Source organism: Petaurus breviceps, unplaced genomic scaffold, assembly GCF_028583685.1.
Source record: "Petaurus breviceps papuanus isolate PSGF00001 unplaced genomic scaffold, PetGlider_PUasm1.0 84, whole genome shotgun sequence".
In the NCBI taxonomy this organism is placed as follows: domain Eukaryota; kingdom Metazoa; phylum Chordata; class Mammalia; order Diprotodontia; family Petauridae; genus Petaurus; species Petaurus breviceps.
This window is the reverse complement of record NW_027186645.1, coordinates 14,987,209-15,014,984: the sequence shown is the minus strand read 5'-3', so window position 1 is coordinate 15,014,984 and position 27,776 is coordinate 14,987,209. Positions and strand designations below refer to the sequence as shown.

Genomic DNA, 27,776 nt, shown 5'->3' with positions numbered 1-27,776 from the left:
TGGTGCTTTGATAATGTTCTTCCCTTTATGTGGGATGCCATAATTCCTACTCTCCTGCCCCTTTTCCAGTAATAATAGTTAATAATAATTGTGCTAATAATAGCTAATATTTACATAGGATATACTTTTATATAGTATATATTTATATAGTATATTTCAGGCACTGTTCTAAGTACTTTACAAATATTACCTCAATTGATTTTCATAATAACCCTAAAGAAGCAGGTGCTATTATTATCCCCAGATGAGGAAACTGAGGCAAACCAGAATGTGAAGTTCCTGAGGGTTTTATACACCCCCAAAGTATTTAGTGCAAGACCTTCGGGCCTTCAAGTGATATTACAGTGGGGAAAACCTGGGTTTTGGAGGCAGAAGGCCCAGGTTTTGGAGGCAGAAGGCCCAGGTTTTGCTATTTATGAACAGTGTGATCTTGGTCAAATGACGTCAAGCTTCTGAGATTCAGTTTCCTCATCTGAAAAATGGGTTTAATGGTGGTTGTAAGACCTACCTTAAAGTATGGTTGGGAAGATTAAGATAATTTATAAAAAGTGCTTTGCAAACTACAAAATATCATTCAAGTGAAAGCTAATATTTGTTGACTTTATTCCACAAAGAAGAGTAAGTCTATCATGGCGGGGGGAGGGAATCTTTATTTTCACCACTACTATCTGCCTTCTATACTCAATTTTTTTTTGTCTTGCTTCAGTGTCACTGCTTCAGTGGTCATAGGAGACAATCCCATGACAGTTTTCTTAGCCAAAAAAAAAAAAAAAGTAAAAACCTATGCTAGGGAAAAAATTCCAAGTGGTCTTGAATAGTTAAACATCTTAATGAAGGGCTGATAGAAGGATCTAGCTTCTTCTCTCTCACTTTGCAAATTCCAGATCTCCTTTACAAAATGATGGTGGGAGTGAGAAATAAGGCATTTTTTGAAAGCCTTTTAAAACACATTGAGCCACTTCTGAACTGCCAATAATCACACACCCTTTTTCTTTTCAGCCTGTTCAGGAACTGCTAGCTGCTAGAATGAGCCAAAACATAGAACAACTTGTACTGTAGATGGGAAGTAGTGTGAGGGTTGTGTAAGAGACACTTCATTTATTAAAACTTCACATTTTCCTTCCCCAGAGGGGAACCCTTACCTCCCTGATGCGCTTTACCAGTACCTCCATCAGCCTCAAATCGGCAGCTGTTCACACCTGTCTGATTTTTACAAACGTGCTGTTCCCTCACCTTTCACTCTCTGCCAGGCCACAGAGGGTGGGATCAATTTTTTACATTGAACACCAGGTGCAGCAGATTTTCTGCTGGAAAATAAGAGCAAAATTGTGCCCCAGTCTATAAGCAGTGGTACCACCAAGGCTGCCAGCTTGGGTCCCCCTTCTGTAGAGGTCTACCACCTGTAGTCTAGCCAGAAATAGAGAAATAAATACTGAAACCACTGAAATCACTCCCCAGGTTACACTCTGAGCATGTTAATCTTTCTGAATTAATTACAATGAAATTGCAAAATGAAACAGACTTGGTGATTGGGAACAAAGTCCCAAATAGACGAAAACTGAAATTTTGTGCCAGGTTTTCAAAACATAATGATTATGAGGCACAGTGTTACATGTTTATGGAGTGGAATAATGGAATCATTTACACACACACACACACACACACACACACACACACACACACCCCTACGCTGATAGATCATAATAATCAGGTTTATTTGAAAATGGAAAGAGAAGAATCAAGGATGGACCTGACCTGAATTTGCAAACCTGGGTGATTGGGAGTATAATAGTACCTTTAACAGGTAGAAGAGTTTAGAAAATGAAGGGGTTTAGTAGGGAAGATTATGAGTTTTTGATCATTGAAATAGAACACTTAATGTTTGATGGTGAAAACTGGGATATGACCATGGCCATGTGTGGCTGCCATGGAATGCAGCAGTAAGTCATGGGATTTGATTGAGAAAAGATTGAGGAACTGGGAGGTAAGCAGTTTAGAGGAGCATTCATATGTATGTTGAAGTACCATAGTAAGAGGTTGTAGCAGCAAGCACCCCAAGCGTCCTCAGGGTTTGCAGCTACCACAGGTTCTTGGATCTGCTTTGTTAAAGGAAAGCAACTCAAAATGGGTTAACAAGCTTACTTTAATCAGTCAGACATATATCGTTTACCTTGTTCAGGAGAAAAGGTCAGCACCCTGAACCTCAAAGTATACAGGCATAATTATCAAGACAGAAACATCAAGTAGACAGATTTCCAAACTGTCCAACCATTACATCCATACCCAGTCAACATCTGGGTTTCCACATTCTGGGTTTTTCAAAGCCGGGGGACTCTCAACAACGGCTTCCCAGAATTCAGATCAAATCACAGAACACTTCTCAAAGTGAGTCCCAAAACAAAGCTACACATCAGGGCTTATATAGCCTTCTCCTGGCTCAGAGAATGTAACAATCTTATTGACCCACTGGCCAATCAAAAAGTATCTACTGAAAAACAAGCCTCCCTCCCCAGGCTTCTGGTGCACTTTAGCCTAGGGGCAGGGAAGATCTTTAAAATTTACATTCGCATTACAGAGGTCACCAGTTGGGAAGGAAAGGAAGACCATTACCCAACATTTTGAAAAAGGTAGTAGAATACCTGGGCTAGACAACAGCCATGGTGGTCTGAATTGGGAGATACATTTTGATAGAATGAATTCAAAGGAAGAACAAGCATTAGCAAAGGAAAAGTCTGGATGGATGGGGCCATGGGGAACAAGAAATACTCCGATTCTCCCTCCAGGACTAGAGATATGAGAGAGTAGCCAATGCTGGAGAGGACTGCCAGAGATGCAAAGTCTCCTAGGATAGGCAGAATCTCTCTGGTAAAGCCATCAAGATGAAAATAGCATGAAGAGTTTGTTCCTTATGGAATGGAAACTCCAGAAGCCATAATGGGAACCAGCAGAGTTTTAGGAGAGAAGAGGATAAACTCCAAGATTAAAAGGGTGGAGGTTGAGGAAGAAGGTGCTTGATTTAATTCCTTACCACCGAGATTGGAAGGGAAACAGGTTGTGGAAATTTGTTCCTAACAGGGGACAGCAGAATGAGAGGAAAGTGAAAGAACCAAGTGAGTAGTGGAGACAGGGCTGAAACTGCAGACTTGTCTCTTTCTACCATGCCAGGATGCTTCTGTTGCCTCATGTTAAACAGCGTGGCATACAGGCACAACAATATTCACTGACTTTCTAAGAAGAGACAGTGATTTCTTTACTATTTTAACTCTGCTCTGCCTTATCTCAATCATAACCATAGCTGACACTGATTTATTAAAAAAAATTGAATTTGAACGTAATTGTTTCAGCCATGTCTGGTTAGTGTTTGGCATAGCTAGGCATACGGTAGGTGCCTGTCAGAGTTCCTAGATGATTTTGTTACTGCTCAATCGTTTTTTCAGTCACGTTCAACTCTTCACTACCCTATTTGAGGTTTTCTTGGCAAAGATACTGGAGGAGTTTGCCATTTCCTTCTTCAGTCCATTTTACAGATGAAGAAACTAAGGGAAACGGGAGTAAATGACTTACTCAGGGTCACCCAGCTAGTTAAGTATCTGAGGCCAGATTTGAACTCATAAAGATGAGTCTTCCTGACTCCGGTCCCTGTGCTCTTCACAGTATAGTACTACCTAGCAGTCCCATTCAATTGCTTGGAATATACATATAATGAGAGACAGCAGGATGTAGTAGGTAGGGAGTTGGCCTTGGAGTCAGGAAGCCCTAGACTTAAGTCCTATTTCTGGAATGTACTGGCATCTGCCAGAATGAGCAAAAAGACAGGATGATTTGTAGGTGAGAAGTAGCATAAAGGACACTTCATTTATTAAAATTACACACTTCTCCAGGAAAATCACTTATTTTCTCAGTATTCTAGGAGCTTTGGGACTTGGAGTCAGGAAATCATGAGCTTGAATCCAGCCTCAGGTATGTGCTAGCTGTGTGATCCTGGACAAGTCACTTAATTTCTCTATTCCTTCAGGTCCTTATCTGTAAAATGGAGATAATAATAGCATCTGCTTCCCAGTGTTGTTGTGAGGATAAAATAAGATACTAGCAAAGTGATTTGAAAGCCATTAAATGCGATGCTGTTATTAGCTAAAAGTATAAATTGCAGAGAAGGTGACAACTTGCATTGATAGGTAGGCAGATAGCTCACTAGAGCTTTTTACACTGATGCACAGAGCTAGTTCCCTCCCCCCACAAAACCCAACTCCAACTATATGTTAAAAAGATGTTTTGCCTTTTCTAAGCCATAAGAATGACAAAGAATTTGCTTATCCAAACTGTATTCTATTGAGAAGACATTACTTTTATTTTAAATTATAGTGACCATGACAGATCCTTATGACCCAGAGGGGATTGAATCATGAATAAAGTAGCTAATTAAAATGTTCATTTTTCATGTTTTAGTGTTATGCTTTTACCATCATTGGATAATGATATTGCTGCAGTAAAAAAAAAAAAACTTTTCCAAGATCTGCCTGCAGAAGCACCAACCTCTCCCCAGTTGACCCTGGACAGAGGCTTAACTGGGCAAAAAGGATTTTGTCTAGTAGAAATCCCTATTTTGGGGCAGCTAAGTGGCACAGTGAGTAGAGTGCTGGCCCTCGAGTCAGAAGGACCTGAGTTTGGATCTGGCTTCAGACGTAACATACACAAACAAAAAACCTAGCCGTGTGACCTTGGGCAAGTTACTTAAACCCACACAAACAAAACAACCTAGCCGTGTGACCTTGGGCAAGTTACTTAAACCCAATTGCCCTCCAAAAAAAGCAAAAAAAAAAAAAAGAAATTCCTATTTTGTAGAATGTTCTTAAGTTAGGTAAAAGTCCAGGCTACTACAAGTTGACATAGCCAGAGACAGTTATTATTTTAAATTCATGGTATAATGGAATGTAGAGCTGGAAAGGGAGCTTAAGGACCACTCAATTAAAAACCCCCGTTTTATAGATGGGGAAACTAAGACCCAGAAAGGAAAAGTGATTTCTTCAGGTTCAAACCCAGGTTTCCTGATTCCGAATCCATGCTACTTCTACCCTTCCACAACGGTTCCTTTTATATCTTTTTCTTTGATCTTTGACATATCCCTGATATCATCTCTGAGAATGCTTTCTACACCAACCAGATCACAATCCCCAGGCATACCTTCTTATCCTCTTGTATAACTGATAGTTATTGGTGCCCTTCCTGAAATACCTATAATGAGTCTACCCCATGTGCTGGATGACTTCCTCTGGTCCATGGGTTGACCATCTTCAGTCTTGCTACACAACCAGCCTACTTCCTTTTATGTAATGAAAATGCCAAATAGGAGATGTTTTTCCCATAAGGTATATAAATCATTAATAGAATCTCTGACCAGCAAGAGAATATCACATCACACCAAGAAGAACCTATTTTCCAGTAAATGGGACTACCAGATGTTGAAATTGGGTTACTAACCACAGATACCTGGGCTCTGAGAAAGTCAATGGATTATAGTACATTTTAAATCAAATAATATATGATTTCTCATTTTAGTTTCCCCATCTAATTTCAGAATAACTTGGCCTTAATGTTATATGAACACAGAAACTGATGTTTTTTTTTCTTTTTTGTTGCATGTAGGGGACAAGAATGAGGGAAAGCTCAATTATGTTAAAGTAGTCATTTTCTAAATACTTTGCTGGGTGTGAGTTAGATGGTCAGTAACCTCATTTTAAATATCAATATGTTTTTTAAAAATAGCCAACTGAATTTGCTTGGATATTTTTTCAGAGATGTGTGTGTTGAGTGGAGACACAGCCTAAATATCCTAATTCTTTCCTTTCACAACCACAAGTAGTTTGGTTACCACATTCCTTTGCATTAAGGCTCCAGAAGACCCTTTTTGAAATGTAAATGTAAATTTTAGTGGGCCTAAAAGCAGCCATCGATTAAGAAAGCATTAAAGCTCAAATTTCTCTATAATTTAATCTTGATAATCTCTGAAGAGGCAACACATTAAGGCTATTACTGGACATTAAAACCTTACCTTAAATTATTTTAACTGAGTTTAGTAAACCAGACTACAAGGCCCCATGGGAATGAGACCAGAGACACCAGAGATGAGCTCTGTAAGGAGGAGGAGGGAAAGATAAGAAACTGTCTAGTAGGGCAGACTGGCTGGGGAAGCTCAGGGGTGGGGGAGGCAGAGGTCTGAGTTGTCTGATGACAGTATGAGGGTGTGGTACCTAAAGGGACCCCTTTCTAAAGGTATAAAGACGCAGAAGAAGGGATGGAGGAGAGGCCATTGAAAAGAAATGTCAGAAATTTCATCATTTTTATTAGGTCCACTCTTAGAACCAATTGTTCACAAATCTTTTTATCTTTCTCTTTCTTCATCATACCGTCTTCATACACCAACCATCCCTTAAAAAAAATTTCCAAGAAGTAGATATCTTGGTACGTCTTGTCATACCAAGAAATGGCAAACTGAAAACATGAAGGTGATGAAAGTTATAAGGTTAAACATATTATATGTGTGTGTATGTACACACTTGTGTATACTTATATGTCTATGCACATATATACAGGGTGGTTTTTGTCGTTCATTCTTTGTTTTCAAAGAGGACCAATGACATCCTTGGGTGACGTATTGATTCATTTGTGACTGTTTCAGAGTTGTTGAATTCCAGTGGCAAGACAAAAGTCACGAAGATGGCCCAGAATGTAATAGATGCATGTGTATATATGTATGTATGTATGCATTATATATTACACATATGTAATTTATTACATATTCAAACTTCCTTATTTTACAGATGAGGAAACTGAGGCCTAGAGGCCTCAGATTATAACATCCAGGTGATAAGTGGCAGAGCTAGGATTCAAACCAAGGTCCTCCAAGGCCCAATCCAGCACCCTTTCTACTTTTATCCCATATTTTCTTCTTCAGTTGAATTAAAGCCAGGATGTCTCATCTATAAATATTACCTCTCATGGCTCGGTTCCTAAGAGTACAACTCCACAATGTTGCTGTCCATGTGACATTTTGCAGACCAGCGGCTTCATCAAATTGCAGGTTAGATCTTGAAAATTGGATTTTCTGGGACAGTTATTCTGTAGACTCTGCCGTTATCTTCTGTGGTTATTGCACTAGGCATCTGGAAATCAGGGGAAACCTTTCAAGTTAGAGATAGGTTCATCTCCAACTGGAGGAATGCCCCTCTGGCCTCCTAAGAAGGGGTCTGCACCTAATCACAGGCCACTTTCAGCAGTTCATAATGTCAGAGTGCTGACCTGAGACCAGGGTCACTCTGCGGTCTCCTTGCCAACTCCAGGGAGCAAACAGAGCAACCTTTTCTCCAGTCAAGTTCAAGAGAGAAATTGAGAGGAACAGTTGTTTAACTCGTTGCCTGTTGAAAGAGGGATACCTGGCTGGCAGCTGCCCGACTTCGATGTGGGGCTGTCAGATATCAGATTCGTTTCACATGAATCACACTTCAGCAGACTGGGTTCACAACCCATGGAAAGCTGATCCCAATGCCAGTACTCATGGAATAGTATTCTAGACTGACTGCTGTTGGTGGACATTATGTAGTTCGTTTAGTTATGTCTCCTGTGCAAGGCATTGTACCAGGAGCTGGGGACTCAAAAGATAGGTGGGGCACAGACCTTGCTTTCAAGGAATTTCTGAGAGGGAAGAACGTCATATATACACAAATTCCTGTGATTTGAGAAAGAATGAGAGAAGTGTGAGAGAGAGGAGACAGAAATCGAGAAGGGAAATATCATTTTCACCTGGGTGGAAAATTAAAAAAAACTTTTTTTAAAAGGCAGAGGAGAAAAGATGAAAAGATAGGCAACATTTATAAAGACACATAATAATATATAATACACATACACACATATGTATACATACATACCCAGACATATATACATACACATACATCCATGTGCATATATATGGATGTGTGTATATATATATACACACATATACATGCCTGTTTTGTTCAGTCATTTTCAGTTGTGTCTGACTCTTCATGATTCCATTTGGGGTTTTCTTGGCAGAGATAAACTAGAGTGGTTTGTCATTTCCTTCTCCAGCTCATTTTATAGATGAGGAAATTGAGATAATGGGGTAAAGTGACTTGCCCAGGGTCACACAGCTAGTAAGTGTCTGAAGCCAGATTTTAACTCAGGTGTTCCATACACAAGTGTGTGTGTGTGTGTGTGTGTGTATGAATCTTGACTTTTATTGTTTAGGTATTCACTGAACTGATTTGTTATCATTTGATTAGGCTAAATTTCAATGACCTTTCCCAACACCTATAATGGATAGATGGATGGATGAAAAATAATTTATTCAGGGCTCACTCTGTAACAGCCATTGTACTAACTCCTGGAGATATAAATAAAAAAAAAAAACTAGACAGTTCCTGTTCTGAAGGAGCTTATAATCTAGTTAGAGAAGCTAACACATAAAAGAAAATTCAGCTTCAGGGCACATGGAAAGGTCCCAGAGTCTAAGGATGCAGTATTGGGATGGATAGTAAGGTCCTTCGATTACAACAATAGATTGGGTGACAGTGCTGGAGATTTTCAGAAGAAGGACAGACAATAAGGCCTGGAAGACTTTAGGAGGCAGTGATGGGCAAATGGCAAGGTCAGGTGGTCCTCTTTCTGATCAGAAGCAATAGAATTGTTGACTTATCCAAGAGCTGTGTGAAGGAGTCAAGCAGCCCAGGCAAAGCGGAAAGGCAGGGAAGGTGGGTACCTTCAATGAAGAGAGTGACCTGCAGCCAGAAAGATGAGGTTCCTTTGGACCTTTGAGTTCCATTTTGTGCTCCATCATGGGGTGCTTCCCTCTGTTTGGTCATCATAGAAATGGGAAGAATAACTGGCCCCTCCCTACCTCAAAGGATTAGTCAAAAGATTTAGAGCTTACCTGGAAAGGATCTGTGATCTTGAAGTCCAACCTTTGATTTTATAGAGGGAGAAATAGAGGCCAAGAGAGGTTAAATAATTGGCCTAGGGTCAAGGTAGTAAGCTACAAGATTTATAGCATCAAGGTAGTAAGCTCTCAGATCTTATTCTAAATTTCTGTGATCTTTCCTAATGATCTGAGGTCCAAGGAATGATTTTCAGGAAGCCACTGAGCAGAAAAGCTAGGAGGGAAGCAGGGTCTGTAGGCATAATATATGTCTAAAAATAATAATAATAACATCTTGCAGTTGTTAAGTGTTTTGTAGTTTTCCAGGCTTTTGTGTTGTTTCATGTGATCCTCACAACTGCTCTGTGACATAGAAAGGGCAGATGTTATTATCCCCGTTTTAAGAATGGGGAAACTGAGGCTCAGAGGAGTTATGCAAGTCATTCAAGGCCACAGGGCTAGTAAGTGATAGAACAAGGTCTAGACAAATCCTCTCTTCTCCTAGCTATCAAGTTTCAACCGGTTACCATGGCATTCTCCTAACCAAATATTTGGATGTGTTAAATTATGCTTACAACGTAATACATGTAGTTAGCTCTAAATTATTTGTGGTGCTGTAATTATAATTCCCTAGGACAATAGTAATTGTTTATCCTCACTGACAGTATTAGATGTTCTTATATCCATTTTTAAAATGAGGAAATTAGGGCTCAGAAGAGCAAAATGTCTTGCCTAAGGTCACACAGCTAAAAGTTAGTGGAAGATACAAGACTAGAACTGGGTTCTTCTGACTTAGTACAAGTGTTCTTTCCATTACATCAAGCTGTCTCTCTCTTCCAACCCTCTGTTGTCCTCAGAAGGCTATATTACATAAAGGTGCAAATCATTAGGTAAATCACCTCTTGAGGCAATTGATCAATAGATCTAAGATCCCTATATGGTGATTTATAAGAGCTGCCACTATTTCTAACCATTATCTTGCCCATAAATGGTGTTAAAATCACTAAGGGTGTAGAAACTTCCCTTCATACCCCATGGTATCAGAGATGACTACAGCAGCACCAGCAAAAATAATAGGTAACATTTACATAGCACTTTAAGGGTTGCAAAGTACTTTACATAGGTAATTGCATTTTAATCTTCATAACAGCCTTGTGAGATTATTTTCCCCATTTTACAGATAAAGTGACTGAGGCTGACAAAGGCTAGGTAATTTATACAGGGTAACAAAGCTAATCAGTATCTGAGGAAGGGTTTGAACTCACTTCTTGCCTCAAAGCTCAGTACTTTCTCTTCTATCATACCTTTGTTGCTGCCACCATATTCTCTGCTTTTTTTCCCATCATTTTCTGGCCCTTTCCTCGTTTCACTCTCTGTCCTCTCTTCTTCTGTCTGTCTGTCTCTGTCATCTGTCTGTCTGTCTCTTCCTCTCTCTCTGTCTCTGTCTCTCTCTTTTTCTCTTTGTGTCTCTATCTCTGTCTTTCTCTCTTCCTCTCCCTCTCTCCCTCTCCCTTTCTCTTTATTTTTCTCTATCTCTCTCTGTCTCTCTCTCTCTCTTCCTCCCTTCTCCTTTTCTTTCCTAACTTCTTTCCTTCTTTTTTTCCTCCTCTGAAGACCCACCATTGCCATCCAGTGGCATACTTGATGGCCCTCAAAGCAGAAGGGTCTCACAGGATCATTGATTTAGAACTGTTCAGGACCATAGAGGTCATCAAATCCAATCCCCATATTTAACAGATGAGGAAACAGAGGCCCAGAGAGACTAAGTGACTGTCAGGGTGTCAAAGTTAGTCACTAAGCCTTTATTAAGTGCCTACCATATGCCACGCCCTGTTCTAAGCACCAAGGATACAAAAAAGAGGCAAAAGACAGTCCCTACCCTCAAAGAAATCACAATTTAATGGAGGAGACCATAAGCAAACAAATAAATACAGATGAGTTAAGTACAAGATACATAGGAAATAAGAGAAGAAAAGCATGAGAATTAAGAGGAGCTGTGAAAGGTGCCCTCTGGGAGGTGGGCTTCTCGTTGAGACGTGAAACTAGGATGTGGCAATAAGGAGGGAAAGTACTCCAGGCATGGGTGAGAGCCCGAGAAAATGCCCAGAGCCAAGAGAAAGAATGTGGAACAGCAAGGAAGACAGTGTGGTGGGGAATAAGGTGTAAGGAGACTGGAAAGGTAGGGAGGTTCTAGGTTATGAACAGATGAGTTTCTGTTTGATCCTAGAGTGATAGGGAGCCACTGAAATATGTTAAGTAGAGGGGAGTTGGGGGATGGGGGAGAGTAACCTGGTCATACCTACACGTTAGGAAAATCTCTTTGGTGGCTGAATGGAGGATGAATTGGAGAAGACTCGAGGCAGGCAGACCCACTAGCAGGCTATTTCAATAATGCAGGTGTGAGATTTGCACCAGGGTGGTGGCAGGGACAGAAGACAGAAAAAAAGTGTATTCAAGAGATGTTGCAAAGGTGAAATTGGATATGGGGGGTGGGCGTGGGGCTGAGAAAGTGAGGAGTAAAGGATGACAGCTAGGTTGAGAACCTGGAGGAGGATGGTGGTGCCCTCAATAGTAACAGGGAAATTTGGAAGGGGAAGATTGTTTAGGGGGAAGGAAATGAGTTCTGTGCTAGACATATTGAATTTAATATGTCTCCTGGGCATCTAGTTCAAGATGCCAGAAAGGTATTTGGCCATGTGGGACTGGAGGTCAGCAGAGAGGTTAGAGCAGGATAAGTAGACTGGAGAATCATCAGCATAGTGTTGATGATTAAATCCATGATTGCTGATGAGATCACCAAGTGAAGAAGTATACAGGGAGAAGAGAAGATGCCCCAAGGACAGAGATCCGTGGGACACCTAAGATTAGTGGACATGACTTGGAGGAGGACCCAACAAAGGAGACAGAGAAGGAGCAGTCTGATAGGTAGGAAGAGAACTAGGGGTGAGTGGCGTTCCAAAAACCAAGAGAGGAGAGGGCATCAAGGAGGCAAGTGTGATCAGCAGTGTCAAAGGCTGCAGGAAAGTCAAGGACAATGAGGTCATTGGTTTGGGTAATTATGATATCACTGGTAACTTTGGAGAGAGAAATTTCAGTGAAATGATTTCTAAATGGGAGCTTAATGAGATCAATACATGAAATGAGCACAAGCAAGGAGAGATTCAGCACCAGATCACACGGTTCATTAAATCATAGAATCTTAAGAGTTGGAAGGGATTGTAGAGGCCATTTAGTCTACCCTTACCTGAAATATGTGTATAATGTCCCTGAAAAAATGTCAACTAGCCTCTGACTGAAAAGCTAAAATAATGGGGAATTTACTACTTTTAAAAGCAGTCACTTCTTTATTTGTGGATAGCACTAAATGTTAGTAAATTCATTCATACATATGTATTTATACATCCATATGTATATATATGTATGTGTATATATACATATATATGAAAGTTTTTATTAACAAATCTTCTTTTGATACTGAGTCTCTCCTAGACTAGAAGTTCTGCCACCACCCAACATCCCAGTCCCACTGCTGATCAGCAGGGGAGCTTTGGCCTGCTCTCTTTCTGACTTTGGCTTCTAGGTGTCCCTGTGGATAAAGCCCACGACTGGAGTTAGGAAGATCTTAGTTAGAATCCTGCCTCAGACACTTACTACCTGTGCTACCCTGGGCTAATCATTTAACTGCTTTGTGCCTCGGTTTCCCCAAATGTAAAGGGGGAAGAATAAGAGCATTTACCTCACTCAAATGAGTTAACATGTGAAGCACTTAGAAAACCTTAAAACTCTGTATAAACACTAGTTATCATCATCATCATCATCATCATCTCTCCTTAAGCAGCCTTGTGGCTTCTCAGTCTCAGGGAATCTCCATTTTGGTGCTGAACTTAGTGCAAAAACTTGATTGACTTCAGCCCTATTGAATCTCAGAACTCCTGAAATTAAAAATTCCACCAGTCTCAGCCTCCCCCAGTAGCAGGGGTTATAAGCGTGTACTCCCATGCCCAGCATTTCTCCTTAGGTTGCCTCCCTGTAACTCCCATCCCTTGGATCTAGTTCTCCCATCTATGTATGATCAGGATAAGGCTAATCCTTCTTCACATGGCCACCCTTTAAAAATTTCTACGTGCCCTGTAGGACTTCTCTTATCCATACTAAACAGCCCTATGTCCCTTGACGTAACCTTTCATAAGAGAGGAAGGTTGAATTATAGAGTAGTCAGAAAGGGCCTCATGGATGAAGTGGGACTTGAATTAGGTCTTGAAGAACATGTATGAATAGAGTTTGAATAGAAGGACAGGAGAAGGGAGGGCATTCCAGTCAAGTGTAAGGATATAAGCAGAGACGTGAAAGCAAAGATGAACACGATGAATTCATGCAACAGCAAAAAGATCAACTTGACCAGCATGGAGGGAGTCTGTTGGGAGGTAGTGAGGACAAAGATGGGATGGGTTTGGTGGAGCCAGAGTATGGAGAACCTTGAAATCCAGGCAAGGGAGCTGAGACTTTTATCACCCCTCACCTTGACTGTTGTAATAGCCTCCTATTCTTACTTCCTACTTGTAGTCATTTTCCCCTCCAATTCATCCTTTACAAGCTGCACAATTAGTATTTTTGAAAAATAATTCTGACCATGTCATTCTCTGGCCAAAAAGAAAAAAAATCATCCACAACTTTGCCTCCAGGATATAATACAAACTCTCTATAACCTAGTGCCGCCATATTGTTCCTGTTCACACATACAAACTGAACTACCAACTATTCCCCAAACTCAACATTCCCTCTCCCATCTTGGTGCCTTTTCCCAGGCCATCCCCTAATTCAGGAATGCCCCTCCTTCTTCACCTTCACCTCTAGAAATTCCTTCAAGGGTCAAGTCAGGTGCTCCCTCCTAATACAAAGCTTTCCTGATCCTGCCCCCCCCCTCTGTTTTTTTCTCAGAAAATCCTGTATTTTGGGCGACTAGGTGGCACAGTGACTAGAACACCAATCCTGGAGTCAGAAGGACCTGAGTTAAAATCTGGCCTCAGACACTTAACACTTACTAGCTGTATGACCTTGGGCAAGTCACTTAACCCCAAATGCTCTTCCTCCCTCCCCCCCTTCCAAAAAGACAAAAAAGAAAAAGAAAATCCTGTATTTCATCTGTTTACATATCCTCACCACTCAACTCCCCCAAAGAATGGAAGTTCCCTGAGGCCAACAACATTTTCATTTTTGTCTTTATATCCCTACTTATGGACAATTTGTTTCCCTATAAAACTTCTTAGTTTCAACAGTTCTGAGATGGGATCATGACTCCTTGCTTGTTTGTTGCATTTTAAAAATGGTATTGGTGTTGTAGGAAATAAAATAAGACCTTTTGAATTCTTCATAATGTAGGTCAATTTTATATAACATGTTTACCCTCTAAATCTGTCTCTAAAATAGGAACATGTGAAATAAAAATGTTTTCTGTTAAGCTGGAACTTTGTTTTTTGAGTTTTGCTGTTGATTTGTGAGCTGGCATTGAGCAAAGGAAATATGAGAGTGTGGGGGTCTCCCTTTTACTTACTCCTGTTCAATTAATAAGCTTGTGTCATTAATGCCAATATTTAAGGAAACTGGAAGTATCTCAGATAAACCACTGAAATAGACATGACAAGGGCCCACTGGATGACTGGCTTCAATGGATCTTGAAGTATGACCTAAAAGGTCGGTATATAACAGCTTCTGTCAGTGGGGAGTGGCAGGAATTTCCAAAGACAAGTCCTTTCAATGGGAAGAACCCTAACACTGGTTCTCTGAGGTGTGAATCTGGGAACTGTTAGTGAAGCCCTCTGGTCCTTCTCTGCTGTCAAAAACAGCATAGAAGTGGAGACAGAAATGTTTTACTTGGGAAAATCTGACTATATTCTTTTGTCACTTGGAGAGGGGGAGGGAAGATTATATCTTAGTCCTTTTTTCCTTCCTTGTAAATTTGTATCTTCATTTTTATTACCGAAGGAGGGACAGATGGTTGGGCTAATTGGACCCTAATAAAAATTAAATTACTTGATTTCTTTTCACTGTGTGGATGTGTGAGCTGTTGTATGTGTCAGAATGGGGAACTATTCATCTGTCAAAATAAATGGATAGAGTGAGTCTCAAAACCAAATATAATATGGTATTGTACAAGTTATAATTTATAACATGAAGTAACTTTTTATTCAACCCTCAATCTTATGTGAGACTGAGAAAAGGTAGATATGGTTAATTGGATCAAAGATTTATGGCTCACTCAGCAAGTCCCACTCCCTCTTTTACTTTGCTTTTCTACCTTTTTTTTATTTTAAACTAGCCTGGTATAAATCAGTAAATTTCTGACTTATAAAGTAAGTCTATGTTGGAGAGATCATCATTTTACAGGGATCAAGGCTACTTAGTTTCAACAGCTCTTGGGATATGATCAAACGATTTGGTCTTTCACACTCATAACTAACAAGGATGATAGCATCACAGAATTTCAGAATTGAAAAGATCCTCAGTGGTCATCTAGTTAAATGGTTATCTGAATGGTAATCCCAACTATAATCCACCCAAAAGTCACTCTCTAACCTTTTCTTGAAGCCCTCAAGTGAGGGCTACCTCCTGAAGCAGATCTTTTGGATAACTCAATTATTAGGAAATCTTTCTTTCTATCAAACCTAAATTTGCTTCTCTACAGCTTGCACCTATCACTCCTAATTCTGCTCTCTGGGGCCAGAGACAAATGGAATCCTTTTTTCATATGACAACCCTTCAAAATCTAGAAGCTAGAAAGAGTCTCCATAAGCTTTCTCCAAAAGGCAGTGTGCCATAGTGAATAGAGCACCAGTCTCAAAGATAAGAACACCTGGGTCCCATCTCCGCCATACTGATTATGTAACTCTGGACAATTCACTAAACCTCTCTCAATGTGCCAGGCAACTTTATGACTATGAACTGCAAGGAAAGAACAGATCTTTATCAATAGAGTATATTCATCACCATATCTCCCTAGCCTTATGAAATTATAGGTCCCATAATTTTTTAAGGTTTCTCCAGACTAATTCCCACCCAATTCTTTCAGCCAATCCTCATATGGCATTAACATCAGACCCTTCATCATCTTGGTCTTCCTTCTCTGGACACTCTAGCTCTGTAGGTCTTAAAGTATTGTAAGTACTAAAGTACTGTTGTATGAAATCCCTTGGAGTAACTGACACCATTACGAGATGTCCATGAGGTCAAAACTATTTTCATAATAACACTAAAACACTTTAATTTCTAATATGCTAAATATTTATAGATGTAATCTCCATAGACAAAAGCTCTTTGGGAGGGTCCTCAAGAATTTTTAAGAGCATAAAGGAGTTTTGAGACCAAAAAGGGTGAGGACTGATGCTATTGCTGATCAATATGCTTCCTTATATGTGATATTTAGAACGGAAACTGTATTTCATTTGTGGTCTGAGCAGAAAAGAGTGCTGAGGAAATCTCATCTTTTTGGTCCTGCTTATTTATTTTTCAGATTTAAAAAGATGGAGCCAAAGATAGTAAAGTGTGTTGCCAAGGTCACATCCATGGTCAAGAGCCAGTATTGGAATCTGTGCTCTGTGCCGCCATATTTAGCACTTTTTCCACTACATAGTTTGTTCACCGCCTCACAATTTATCCCTGCCTCCACACAGCGGCTCCCAGCAGATCTTTCCTTGATCCCAACAGAGACCTACATTTAGAAGAAAATTATAAAATGGAGGATATGTCACCTTTTCAACACTTACCTTATTACCACAAGTAAATAGACACCTAACTTTCTTCCTTCACATAAAAGCCTTAGACTATTGAATTCCATTCGTTACATTCATTCATTCCACAGCCATGTCAAGTCATGTGGCAAAAAAAGATAAATCAAAGACTCCAATAGATGAAGAAAAGTCAAAATGAGACTGAGGAGTATTGAAACTGATTTTAAAAGAAACTTATCAGAATTTATCTTTTCAGATGGGATTTCTCCCCTCAGAGGCCACACACTTATTGTAATGCTGCTATAGTTGCTCAAAGTGTTTTGAAAACTTTTCAAGCACGTGAAACATTATTTTCCTTGTGCCGAGCATGGCAAACCTTCATCCTCTGAAGCGCATTTGAGTTTAGGCAATAACCCCAGACTATAGAATCACAGAATCCCATTTGGAAAAGACCTCAGAGACCACCATCTTGCCAAACCTGTGCCTGAGCAGAAAATCCCCTTCATAAAATCTCTGACAAGTGATATCCAGCCTCTCTTGTAAGAACTTCTTAATCTTTTTTGTCGTTATAGAACCTCTTTTGCAGTTTGGTGAAACGTATCAACCCCTTCTCAGAATTATTTTTTAAATGCATAAAACAAAGTACATAGGATTACAAAAGAAACCAATTATATTGAAATAGAATTATTGAAAAAAAAATTTTTAAGTTCATGGATCCCAGTTAAAGAACCCTACCATCTCCAATGACAGCAAACCTACTACCTTCAAAAGTAGCCCATATGCTATATATGTTGCCTCCCCAATTAGAATTTGAGCTGTTTGAAAGTAGAGACTTTGTCTTCCTTCTCTTTTTGTATTCCCAAAACTTAGTGCAGTGCTTGACCCATGGCAAGTGCTTAATAAGTGCTTTTCCATTCCATTCTGTTACATTTTCCTTGCTCTTTTGGATAGCATTAATTATTAGGTAGTGTTTCCTCTTGCAGAACCAAATCTACTTTTCTGTCACTTTGAAATGTTACTTCTAGCTCTCCCCTCTGGGTCTAAGAAGAGCAAGATCTAATCCCTTTTCCACATAATAGCCCTTGAAAATATCTGAAACCAACTGTCCTGTCTCTTTCCAGCTCCCTATCCCCCATCTTCTTTTGGTCAAATATCTTCCTGGCCTCAACTGACCCTCATAGAAAATGGTCCCCAGATTCCTTACCATCTTGATTACCTTCTTGTGGATATGGACAGGCATGTCAGTGTTTTTGGTTTTGCTTTTAAATGTAACATTGAACACAACATACTCGATGTGTGGTCTGACCAGGACCAAATATAATAGGATGTGCGCCCCTCTCATTCAGGACATCATATTCCTAAGTGTAAGACACACTAGCATTTTTTGCTTTTGAGTCACACTCCACTTAAATAAATTCAGCCCATATAATTCAAGCACCTATTACTGGCCAGGCACTATGCTATGGGACCTGGAACCCATTAACTCCTCCAGATCATTTCTGCATGAAGTGTTGCCTATTGTTTCTCACTTTTGTATTTCTGTTGTTGGGTTAGCTAAGTGGCACCATGGACAGAGAAGGGAGTGTTAAGACTAGCTATGTTTACCAACTGGTTGCCACTACATTCAGCTTTTTGGGAATCCTGCTATGGGGGTTTCTAACTTTTCTAATTTTAACTACCTTAAGATCCTAACTATTAAGACCCTGTTAGCTCTTGTTTTATTTATCTGTCTTTCTCTACATCAAAATTCTGATCATGCTGAGGAGCACACTGGGTTCAAGCTTCCTGTATTCAACAGATTCCACATCAGATGTTTGCATTTCTGAGAGCACTGTCACCTCATGGCCCACTTGCTGTCTTAGGAGTTACCCCACTAACACAGAAGAACTGCCATAAGTCTAAGAACCATTCCCCATTAGACTTCATATCTCTCAAACGAGACCATTAAACAAAATGATAAGGCATAAGGCTTTATTTTAGTGATGAGAGATTTTGTTTTGTTTTCCCCTCAACCAATGACTTGTGTTATGGAGCGATGATGATGGTGATGGTGATGATGATAATGACGATGATGGTTTACATTTATATAGTGCCTACTATGTGCCAGCCACTGTGCTAAGTGCCTTGCCAATATTATCTCTACTGATCCTCACAACAGTCCTGAGAGGTAGGCACTATCCCCATTTTAAAGATCACATAGCTGGTAAGTGAATGAGGCTGTATTTGAGTTCAGGTCTTCCTTACTTAAGATCTGGCACTCTCTCCACTGTACCACCTACCTACCCCCACATCAGAAAAGAACTTGGGGAAAAGCAAGTAGGATCTCTAGAAGTTTGGCTAGTTGGATAAATATGTATTGATTTAAAGTCAATAGGGTTTAACAGGGCAGGGGGATTCTAAAATGAGTCCAGAAATATAAACTCAAAATTCAGAGTTGCTTTTCATGTTTAGCATGCACTAAAACATGAACATTTTCAAGAGAGTCATATTGTTATAATGGAAAGACAGCTGGATTTAGGGTTGGGAGACTTGGTTGAGTATTGGCTCTCATACTTAGGCTATAGTATATGAACACCATAACTTTAAAGAGTCTCGGTTTCCTTATCTACAAAATGGCCATGAAAATGGTCCTAGAAAACAGAACTAAGAACTGTGAATGGACTTGCATAGAGACATATTTCAACTCAATATGGGAAAAGACTTCAAAACAATTAGAGTTGTTCCCAAATGGAATGGAACTACCTGACAAAGTGATTGGTTTCCAGATATTAGCGATCTCCAAGGAAAGTTTGGGTGACTCTGGATTAAGGACAGGAGTGTGCCAGAGACAGTGCCTATGGCTATTGTTATATTTTCATTGTGAAACATTTGCACCTCAGAAATCAACAAATACTACAGATCAGGCTTGACTTATTATTTTGGTGATTTTCTGGACTTTAGAAAGTGATGGAGAAACACCAATAATGAAGATTAAAGGATTTTTTTTAACCATGCCAGTTGTTAAACATTTACTGGCACACTCCAGTTAGGCATGTTTTAGAGAGAATTCATACTTAGGAATTGGACCTCTGAGTTCCCTTCCAGTTCTGGAGTTTTATTTGTACCTCCCACAATTGTCGTGAGGAAGGCATGTTATTAAACAGTAAAGTTATTATGTAAAAGGAACTCTTATGAATAGAAACCTGAACAGTGTGGTCAGTAATGCCAAATTTGTGTCCTGCAGAAACATGCCAGAACTTTGAACCTCATTGAAAGTCCTGATTAAGTTAGTGAATGAATATGTAAGTGAATAATAAATTTACACTTGTTTTATAACAATGACAGCCTTTAATGTGAAATATAAATTTAAAAGGGAATGAACATTCTGTTGTTCAGAAAAAAATTAACCTGTTTTATGGAACAAGTAATTTCTTCCACCTCTCTACCTGTAGGTATAAAGATAAATACAGATTTGAATTCCTGAAATGTTAGCACAAGAACAGGTGGTACTTTAATTTGGAATAACCTAAAAGGAAAATTTTTTCTTTTTTTTTTTTTAGCATTCATTTAAAAAAATTTTAGTTCTCAATTCTCTTCTTCCCTTCTGCCCCTCCCCCACTCACTGAGAAACAGTATAATACCCATTTTACATATGCAGTCATGCAAAACATATTTCTATATTAGCCATCTTGCAAAAAAGAAGGGAAGAAAAACAAAGAGAAAAAATATTCTTCAATCTGCACTCAAAGTTCATCAGTTCTCTCTGGGACTGGATAGTATTTTTCATCATGAATCCTTTGGAATTATGGATCATTGTATTGATCAGAGTAGCTGAGTCATTCACAGTTGATTATCATTACAATATTGCTGTTACAGTGTACAGTGTTCTCCTGGTTCTGTTCAAAAAAAATTTTTTTCAAGAAACAAATTAGCCCCATAGGCCCACTGGTATAACCTTGCACCCAAGGAATCTTTCCTCTGAGAGGAGTGCTCACCTTTGAAATCCAAAGGGTTAAGTATCCACACTTGATTGAATATTCTGCTGTTCTAGTATTGATATACCCTGAGATATCAACTCTTCCTGGGTTTCCCAGGAAGCCAGAAACAAGTAGATTAGGTTGAGTGAAGAGAATAGCACAGTGATCAGGAAGGGAGGTTCTGCCAACATCTTTTCCCTTATTCCTGTTCCCCGTCACATACTGGTGATGCCCTGGCGAATATTAATAAAATAGGTAATTTTTGAGGAGCAAAGTTTTGTAGAGAGACAGCATGGTATTATGGGAGACACAGGGATTTGGAGTCAGAGGCCCTGAGGCTCCAATCCTGGTTCTTCCAGTCAATAGCTGTATGACCCTGGACAAGTCACTTTACTCCTCTAGGCCTTAGTCTCCTCATCAATAAAATGGAGGTTTGGGGTAAGGTGGACTTAGAGGTCCCTTCCATACAGCTATGATCCTAATATTTAACTGATACTTTTTCAGGCATATGAGTGGAGAGGGCAAAAAGGTGATCAGGTGCAATTTTTCATAGAAAAATTCCCTTAGCATCATTGCTAGATGAAAAATGAAAAGGAGAATCAAGGTGTAGTTCATTGACTTTTAACCTTTAATATTTCTTTAGGATAAGAAATCTAGATGAAAAGAGGAAATTATCTGTTGACCAGTCGTTTGTATTCATTACATCAAATAGGGATTAAATTTTTAACCGTTTTCATTCAGATGTTTGACATGCTGTAGATATGGGCCAACACCAAATGACTAGGCAGAAAGGTCTGAAGAAAACGACATCTTCCATCTTTGACCAGAGGGAATCTATCCCTTAAGGACTGAAAAAAAATAGATTTTCTTTTTTTTCTGGATTTTACATAAGTCATAAGATCATAGATTTAGAGCTGAAAGGAACCTTAAATGTCATTAAGTTCAACTCATTTTACAGACAGGGAAACTGAGGGACAAAGAGGTGAAGTGACCTGCCCAAGAAGTGTTTGAGGCAGGATTATGAATTCCTTTCTTCCTGACTCCTGGTTCAGTGCCCTATCCTTTATGCCTTCTCTGTTAATAAATAGTTTGACTCTTCTGGGGTTGCCTCTTTTTCCCTTAATATCCTTGTGAGAGAATGGGTACCTGTGGAGATACTTTTTCAAGAGGAAGTTAAATGGATTATCTTCCTTTTTGGTGAGCCCCTTTTCAGGACAAAGTGCCTCCTAGAAAATTTATCATATATATATATATACATATATTTGGTTTAAAAACAATGTGCAGGTTTTATTACAGAGGTTTGTTGAAATGCAAATTTATGGTTTTGTATTGAATCTGATCTTATGTTCTGCCATGTACATAAAAATGTTCTTTCTTTTTACATTTTGTATTTAACTGTAAAATGAATGAAAAATATAAGCAACCGCTAACCTTACTAACCTAAGGGCCAGCCTTAGGTTGTGTTCTCAGGAGGTATTGAAGAGACCAGAGACTAGAGAGAGCATTAACTTGTAGTTTATTCCAATATGGCATGCATGCATTGGAAAGAAAACTAGCTCCTAAATACCTAAAAGTTAGCATGATTCAAGGGTGATTTCCTTGTTCATGGCAAGAGTGAACCAATGGAGGGGGGCTGAACCAAGAGAGCGGTCTTGTAGGAGAAGACCTTGTGAGTGGGCAACTGGACTGTGGCTCTCAGCACTTCCTTATAACTAAGAACTACACAGTGGCCTTGGAACCAAGAGGCCCAGAGACAGTTCCTAAATTCCCATGGGAAAGCGCTTTGTACTCACATTGTCCTTCTCAAGCTTCTCTTGCTTCTTGTATCTGAATGTCAAATTTTCTATTCAACTCTGGTTTTTTCAGCAAGAATTCTTGAAAGTCCTCTATTCCACTGAATGACCATATTTTCCCCTGAAATGTGATACTCAGTTTTGCTGGGTAGGTGATTCTTGGTTTTAATCCCAGCTCCTTTGACCTCTGGAATATCATATTTCAGGTCCTTCAATCCCTCAGTGTAGAAGCTGCCAGTTCCTGTGTTATCCTGATTGTGTTTTTACAATATTCAAATTGTTTCTTCCTGGCTGCTTGTAATATTCTCTCCTTGATCTGGGAATTCTGGAACCTGGCTATAATATTCCTAGGAGTTTTCTTTTTGGGATCTTTTTTCAGGAGGTGATCAGTGGATTCTTTCAACCTCTATTTTGCCTTCTGGTTCTAGAACATCAGGGAAATTTTCCTTGAGAATTTCTTGGAGGATTATTTCTAGGTTCTTTCCCTGATCATGGCTTTCAGGTAGACCAATAATTTTTAAATGATCTCTCCTGGATCTATTTTCCAGGTCAGTGGTTTTTCCCATGACACATTTCACATTGCCTTCTATTCTTTCATATGTTTGGATCTGTTTAACATCATTTTGATTTCTCTTAAAGTCATTAGCTTCCCTTTGCTCCAATCTAAATCTGAGGGAAAGATTCAACTCATTGAGCTTTTGAGATTCTTTTTCCATCTGGCAAATTTGTCTTTTTAAGGCATTCTTCTCCTCATTGCCTTTTTGAGCCTCTTTTGCCAATTGAGTTAGTCTGTTTTTTAAGGTGTTATTTTCCTCAGTCAGACTGTTGATTCTCATTTTGTAATTTTCTTGCATCGTTCTCATTTCTCTTCCCAATTTTTCCTCCACTTCTCTTATCTGCTTCTTAAGGTCCTCTATGGCCTGTAACCAGCTTGTATTTTCCTTTGAAGCTTTTGGTGCAGGAGTTCTGACTTCACTCTCTTCCTCCTGTTCCATACTTTGCTCCTTTTTGTCCCCAGAATAGGAGTCTCATGTTGGAGTCTTCTGTTTGTTTTGCTTCCCTTGCCTGGTCATGTTGCCCCTCAGTCACTTGACCCCTGGGCTTTTTGCCACAGTAGGACTCTGCCACCAGACAGGGGAACTTTTGTCCCAAACACTGGGGTTTTCTCAGCTGCTGGAGGTATTAGTTGGGCGCCCTCTCTGAGGCCTCCATATGCTCTGGCAAGCTGGTCACGAGCCTCAGGACCTCCAGCCTAGACTGCAATCCAGATCTAAGCAGGTTAAAGCAGAGCAATTACCCCTCAGACTGGTCACTTGGTCCCCCTGCAGTCTGCAGGCCAGGAGCTGAAGCTGCTACATGGCGCTGGCTGTGCTGGTGTCTCAGTGGCTTCTCGTCCTGGGGGTAAAAGTTGAAGCACTCCCAACTACTGGGTCCCAAAGTCCAGACTGCACTGACCTCTCACTTTGTCCTTTGCATCTTTGTGTTGATAAATCTGGAAACGGCCACAGTTTCTGATGATCTGGAATCCCCTCTGGCCGGGGGCTGGTCAGGCCTGCCCTGGGGCTAAAACCTACAGCTCACATGGGCCTGGGCTCAGCTCCCAGAGCGCTGCTCTGGCCGATTCCTGCTGGCCTGCCTGGCTGTCCTCAGCAGGAGGTTAGCTTCTCTGTGTCATTTTGTGGGTTCTGCAGCTCCAAAGTTTGTTCAGAGTCCCTTCTTACATGGATTGGGGAAGATGGAAGCCAGAGCCGGGTGGAGGTACTGCTTCTACTCCGCCATCTTGACTCCGTCCCCACAATATCTATCATATTTATTAATAAAGTGGATGAATTCCCCAGGAGTGTGAATTTCATATTCTAAATTGCTAATGGGGTCAAGTGCTTATACCAGCTTCACTGATTGATGATGAATAATCCCCTAGGGGCTCCTAGCTAAGTAGATAACAGTGATATCTGTGGACTGTCCATGAATCTCCATGTCCCAATGTGGGAAAAAGGAAGGTACATGTCTTCTTTTAAACTAATGAAAAGAATTCTCCTGTGATGTCCTCAGAGAAACTCTGTCTCCACTTCTGTTTCTTAAATCTTTCTCATTCAAATTGACTTTCCCCTTGGGACCAATCAGATCTAGAAAGAAACAGAAGTCTTCAGGGGAGGAATTTGGAGCTTCCGAACCATGATTAATTCAGAGGAAACTCTAACCATCATTAATAAGAGTTGAATGTGGAGAGAATAAGGAATGAAGATGTTTCCCTTCTCTATTTTGACCAGGTCCCCTGGCCTTCTATTGTTTTTAATTTGGGAGAGATGGAACAAAACAGAGGGGAAAAAATCAGATGGGACATTGGGAGGAGAAAAGAAGAACGATGTCCTTAGTTTGTATTAGCTCTGAAGTGACAGAACAGTATTTAAATTTAAAAAAAACCCTTGGAGTTTGTCTTCCTTTTTCTGTTTGCTGAGGACTCCACAGCTACCCCTGCTTTCTCTTTTGTCCACTTTTTGGTATAGTCAATCCTGAACTTTTGCAGGGGTAATGTTCCTAGAAAATGGCATGAAAGTAAAAAACACAAATATTATTGCATTGAACCTATTGGAAATAGGGAGTTAGGTTCCCACAAACACCAAAAATTTTATCTTTTGCTAGAGATGGCTGGAAATACTCCTTTCTGCACACAATTCTTTATAACAAAACATTAATTCTGATAATGTGTACTTTTTCTAACACAGTAACTATGAAATAACCCATAAAATGCAGTCCACAAAATAAAATTGGTAACATACAAAACATTTTTCTTACTAGCAATTCCCTAGAATTCTGTAACCTTTTGTGCTAACATCTCAGTAAAAAAACCCTTTTCTTTCAGACAATGATTTTTCATAGCACATGAAATCTACACAAATATTGTACAACAAATAAAATGCTTAAAACTAAAACTTTTTTAAAAAATTAGTCTTACCTTCCACTGTTTCTCTTAGATGGTGGTGTGAGGGCATTAGTGCTTTATAACAGATTGTTGCTTCATTAACACCAAACTCACACCACCTGCAGCTGCAGATATTCCAGCACGAAGTTTATCTAACACCTTTATTTTCTCACCAAGCCACAACACTGACTTTGCATGCTTGGGCTTTGAACCCAAAGGACATGCCCTATGCTTTGGGGGCATAATTAGTACACAAAACTTGAGTTTTAGAGGCAAACAATGAAAATATGAAATGAACACACATTGAACTCTTTACAATGGCAGGGTGAACAAGACCAGAAAAGTGCCTAGTGGGATACCAGGCACTCCACAAACTTGTGTCCATCATGCCTTTCATTTTTTCTTTCCTGTGCACAGCTGGCAATGTGCATGATTGCCAATGCAAAAGTGAAAATGAAATGACTAATAAAATCAGATGAATGCTTGAAGTCATGAGAGTTAAATGCATGAATGTTGAAGACTGACTGTATGTATTTGTTTGATTTCTTTTCCTCCTTCATTTCAGTCTCTGATGAGGTATATGATCATAGATTTAGAGCTGGAAGGGGCCTTAGAAGTCACTTAGAAGCATCATCAACCCCAGTCCCATGTGGGTCCCTGGCCTATCATCTTGCAAATTCCACCTCTCCTTTGTAATGAAGCTTCCATAACTTCTTTCTAGGTTCCCTGGGTACTGCAGGCCGTGTGTGCAACCTGACTTCCCGTGGCATGGACAGCTGTGAAGTCATGTGCTGCGGAAGGGGCTATGACACATCCCGGGTCACCCGAATGACCAAATGCGAGTGTAAGTTCCATTGGTGCTGTGCCGTCCGCTGTCAGGACTGTTTGGAGGTGGTGGACGTGCACACATGCAAAGCCCCCAAGAGTCCCGACTGGGTGGCACCCACATGACCCCACACATCAACCAGCTGCCTTTTCTCCCCTGGGACTTAATCTGATCTGCAGAGACACTGGACTTTGGGGTTCCCCTCCAGGGGGGCATGTTTCTTAAAGTGTACAGCAGGCACTTTGACTCACCAGAAGCCACCTCTCCCTTCCTGGGTGCCTCCAGGACTGTGTAGTGCATATAAGTTATATCCTATTCTATTTACATTACTGGGTTGTAACACTTCCCTGTAACATAGCTATGGAATGTCATGAGGTCTTTTGTACTATTGGGAAGGGTTTTTTTTTGGGGGGGGGGAGGTGGGGGAGAAGAGATGGAGCTTGTCTTTCCTCTACCCAAACTTCTCCCAAAAAAGTTGACCAGGGAAGAAAGAAGTTCAAATGATGTTTCTCTGTCTTTCTACCGAATTCTGACAGCTAAGTGATCTCACAAGAATTTCATACAACTTCCACTAAATTATCTCATACTTCCTAGAAGGACTATGACAAGCTTTTTTACTTTGTTGCTTTTGGTCTGATCAAGAGATTTTAAGAGATGCCAGCATCATCTGGTAATTGGTAACTAACATGGTTTAAATACACGACAAATTTGAAATGTGTGTTTTCCCAAGGACATTTGAATTCAGCATTAATACCCAGTGTAATAAAATGGGGAAAAAGCTCATTCTGAGTGACATTTTAATTCCCTACTATAGCATACCTTAGGTGAGAAAATGAACATTTTCTCTTCTTACGGAAAGATGCTGAAATTCCTGAGACGTGAAAAACTCTTTTGGAGAGGGACGTCCTTCTTTCCCAATAAACATACACGTAAGACCTGAAAACAATTAAGAGTGATGTTTTCTGCTTCTCAGGTAAGGTAATTACAGAAGACAAGGATTTCATGATTGAGCACCTGATGATGCTTCTGTACAGATGAGCCAGAAAAATGGGAATCAAATTCCTGTTTGGTGTTTGCCATGTGAATCATGGAGTCTTATAACTGGAACAATTTGATAATGATCACTCTTGGGATGACAGGGCCAGAAATGAAAATGCTGATGACAAGTTTTCCATAACTAACCCAATAACTGGGAAAGCCTTGAGTATAAACAGATTGCAAAAGGATGGCCCAAATGGTATAAGGAGTGCCTCTGAGGACCAACAGTACTAAAAGTACAGTTTTAACACCCATTGCATTTAATTTTAATCATGCTTTTTTGACGATTAGGAGATGATGTGGTCCTGACCTAAGGCAAATGACACATAGCCTTGCTTATAAACTCCATAACCATAATGTATTATATTGCAAAAAAATATGAGCTTTGAGAACTATATTAAAGTGGATCATCTGTAATTATGGGAATATTAGTATGCAAATTGTGATCTCCTGCTTTGAGTTTAAAAATGGCATTTGCAAAAGATAAGGCTGCCTGTTAAGCCAAAGGAATGAGAAGTGAAATGATTGAAAATATTCCTTGCTACCTCTGGCTATTAGATTCTTGTTCTAAGCATAATATCCAGTAC

At 39.9% G+C, this 27,776-nt stretch overlaps 1 protein-coding gene across 3 annotated transcripts in view; it reads left to right on the top strand.

The window, feature by feature from the left end:
- WNT2 (Wnt family member 2) overlaps nt 1-26,934 on the top strand; it is a 63,645-nt gene extending 36,711 nt beyond the window's left edge. For 2 of the 3 annotated variants that reach the window (XM_069107088.1, XM_069107089.1), the window contains one exon: nt 26,047-26,934. In XM_069107088.1, coding sequence (XP_068963189.1) covers nt 26,047-26,276 — 230 coding nt within the window. In that variant the 3' untranslated portion in view covers nt 26,277-26,934. Of the gene's footprint in view, nt 1-13,867; nt 14,033-26,046 lie in introns of those variants that run through there. The other variant, XM_069107090.1, reaches the window with a different exon arrangement.
- Nucleotides 26,935-27,776: the final 842 nt, after the last annotated feature.